Genomic DNA, 3168 nt, shown 5'->3' with positions numbered 1-3168 from the left:
TTCTAGGTCTCTCGTAAAACTAGCGTAAGTCAAATAGAAATGATAGCCTCCGCTTTTTATATGGAGGCGCCCATGGTAAAGAGAGAAGAGATGAAATCTAGGGCAAACTTCCGGAATTGGAAATTTCCTTAATGATCGGGAACAGTCTGACGCTTGTTCTCTTTGGGAACAACCTTTGGATTGATCTAACTGGCTGTTCCGCATCGAATATTCCAAAATGACATCTTACTTCATGAAACTCTCTTCTTTGCTCTTTCACCTGCTCCAAACCTGGAATGATATCAATTAAGCACGAATTAGGACTGAGAATTAACTCAAAGCACAAATATAATGGCATTAAAAACATGATATATCAGTTTGTCTTTTCAATAACGTGTTGTTGTGTGTATAGTAGTATGTTAGTAGTGAAATGAGCTTCTGATGTAAAGCATCTTGAATTTCAATAAATTTTCATTTAAGCATTTATTGATTCTAACATTAACGGTTTAAGCGTCAACATTGTATTTAATATTTTCACATTTTTTAACACTATTCTTTTTGTTAACAACGTCGAACATTATTCTCCTAAGATGTTTTTTCCTTCTCCGCATATTTTGACTTGAGTCATCACCATCTATGTATTTCGTTTACATTTCCAGTGTGCGGTGTTTCTTACCATCACTGGAAAAAGACTCACCTTCGTTTCTCTTGTTTTTCCTCGTCTTTTTCTCTTGTGAGATTATCTAATATCTGTTGTAGATCAGGTTTATGAGTTCCCATTTGTGTGGTTGTTTCTCATGATGTTGTACGCTGTTCTGGTCAATAGTTGTCCTCTTCTTCCTTAAATTTGGCTAATGTTAGGGATTACATCTCCTTGGGTTGGTCAGAGTTTAGTTGTCTTTAATGTTGTCTTCCTCGTAGTTGGCTTGTCGTTGATAGTCACTGCTCGTCTTGGTTTTCAAGATCTAGTTTTTGCTGATTTGACTTTTACGTTCTCTTCATAGATCGAGGATGGCTCCACAGTTTATTGATTTTTTGTAGTCTCCTTTTCTCTCTTTGTTCTCTCATCTCGTTGCACTTTTCATCGCTGGGCCACTCCAGGTTTGGATAGTGTTTTCCTTCGTGTATGTTATGTGGGCTTGGAAGATTATTTCTTGTCTCAAACTTGAGATTTGGTTTCTTTGTGGTTATCTTTCATTCTCCTTCATTTATGTTGTTTTTCTTCTTTTCCTGCTTCCTTTGGTATAGGTGTGTGGAGTTAGTCTCTTGGAGCTTTGGTCTCTTCTATTCAGAGCTTTGTGATTCTTCGTTGGCAATGAGCGCCTTGTATGTGGTTGTTTGTTTGTGAGGTGCTTCTTAACTCTTAGCTGGTGGTTGTGCTTTAGGCATGTGTTTTCATGCTTCGTGGTGACTTTTATCTTCCATTGATTATTCTCCTTCTGACCCATTTTTTTTATTTTTTGGGTTGGTGCTTGATCGCGTTCATTTGTGTTCCAGACTTTTACTGAGTTAGTGTTACTATAGTATTTTGTTTTTTCTTTGTGATTTTGAAAATTTAGGTTTAGATTATTTATCGTACTCTAGTTTTTTTAGTTTAGTTATTTTATAGTTTTTAATAGTCAAATAAATTTATAATTTGTAAATAAAATAATAGAAAATATCAAAAAAAAAAAAAAATTTATGTTATTTTTTACTTATGAATTAATAAAATATTTAAAATATATTTATATTATATTTTTTATTCATCTTCAATTTTACTTACCAATAAAATAGATTATAAAATTTCATATAATAATGGTTAGTGTGAGAAAGATTTTATGGCACAATTAGAAAGTATTAAGCCAAATTGCAAAAATGTAAAAGAAGAATGACCTAAAATGTAAAAAAAAAAAATATATGGGGACACATGTCATCAAACCCCCCTGCCATTTGTTATAAGAAGAGAAAAAGTTAACTTTATATATATATATATATAGAAGATAGATAGATATGGCTCGACTCTAACCGGTTAATAGTATAATTCCAAACCATCATAATGATCTCTTATAATTAATTTGGTTCACCTCCTTTTATACGCAAGTCTGAGAACACTACTTGTTAGCGCGAGTTATTAGTTTCAATTTATGCATCCAATGATTTTTCTTTAGGACAGTTTTAGAATAATAGTTTATATATTCGACATGTATCATGATGATAAACCGGACTGAAAGTTTTGTTTATGTTAAGATGAAAAATAAAATAAATAAGAATTTTTAGCAATAAATTTTTCATTTCACTTTCTTTTTCTCTTCCAGGATGCAAAGGACCTACAGTTTAAAGCAAAGCAAGCATCAATATTGATGGAGATGTGAAGGATGCAAATGACCTACATATTTCTTTTGTGTTAACATTCATATTTTATCATTCAACGCTTTTTTGTTTAACCATTAATATTATTCACTTATTCCCTTGTTACCGTTCAATCTAAATATTACTCTTACTATCTAAATCTAGAAATGAATTCAACTCAATTATTTGAGTATTATACAGTTTTCACTATTCACTATTTCAACGTATAAACTAAAAAATTAATCAAATACTTACTAATTTTTTTTAATATATTCTATTAATTTTGTTATGTGTGGGCCATCCACCTAATAAAATGTATATTTAAATAGTAATATTTTAAAAAGTAATATTTTAAAAAGTAATTTGATTTACATTTATATAAATAAATTCATAATTCTAAAATAACAATAACTTTTAAAAATATCAAAATTATTTACACGCATAGGACACATACCCTTTTATTTGCTTATTGGAAAATGAACTAGTCTAAAGCTTTTTCACATATTATATGAGAAAAACTTGAATTTTTATAAATTAGATTCGTTTAAATCGGAACATATTAAGATGAATTTCTTAAATTAAATTTTTGTTATGTATATATGTAAGAATACTTTGTATGTTGCAACAAATAGAATAATTCATCTTTTCCTAAATTATTAACTCACTATCAATCCATTTCTATAATCCAAGATGAGGAAATCCGTTCAACTCTTGTCTACGTTCTTAATCATCTTCATTATTCTCTCACTAGGTTTGTATTTACATTTTAATACATTGCATAAATTCATTCTATAGGAAATTGAATATAATATTCAGATCTTTATTACTTTTAATATATCGTGAACCCATACAAAAGTTTTT

The 3168-nt window shown here is 29.8% G+C and overlaps 1 protein-coding gene across 1 annotated transcript in view; it reads left to right on the top strand.

Moving 5' to 3' along the window:
• LOC106332604 (translation initiation factor IF-3-like) overlaps window positions 1-2382 on the top strand; it is an 18365-nt gene extending 15983 nt beyond the window's left edge. Inside the window, exon 6 of the mRNA XM_013771085.1 lies at window positions 2274-2382. Within this exon, the coding sequence (XP_013626539.1) occupies window positions 2274-2330 (57 nt within the window). The 3' untranslated portion in view covers window positions 2331-2382. The remainder of the gene's footprint in view (window positions 1-2273) is intronic.
• The last annotated feature ends 786 nt before the right edge of the window (window positions 2383-3168 follow it).

This window comes from Brassica oleracea, chromosome C3 (genome assembly GCF_000695525.1).
Source record: "Brassica oleracea var. oleracea cultivar TO1000 chromosome C3, BOL, whole genome shotgun sequence".
NCBI lineage: Eukaryota > Viridiplantae > Streptophyta > Magnoliopsida > Brassicales > Brassicaceae > Brassica > Brassica oleracea.
This window is presented reverse-complemented; position numbering and strand designations above follow the sequence as displayed.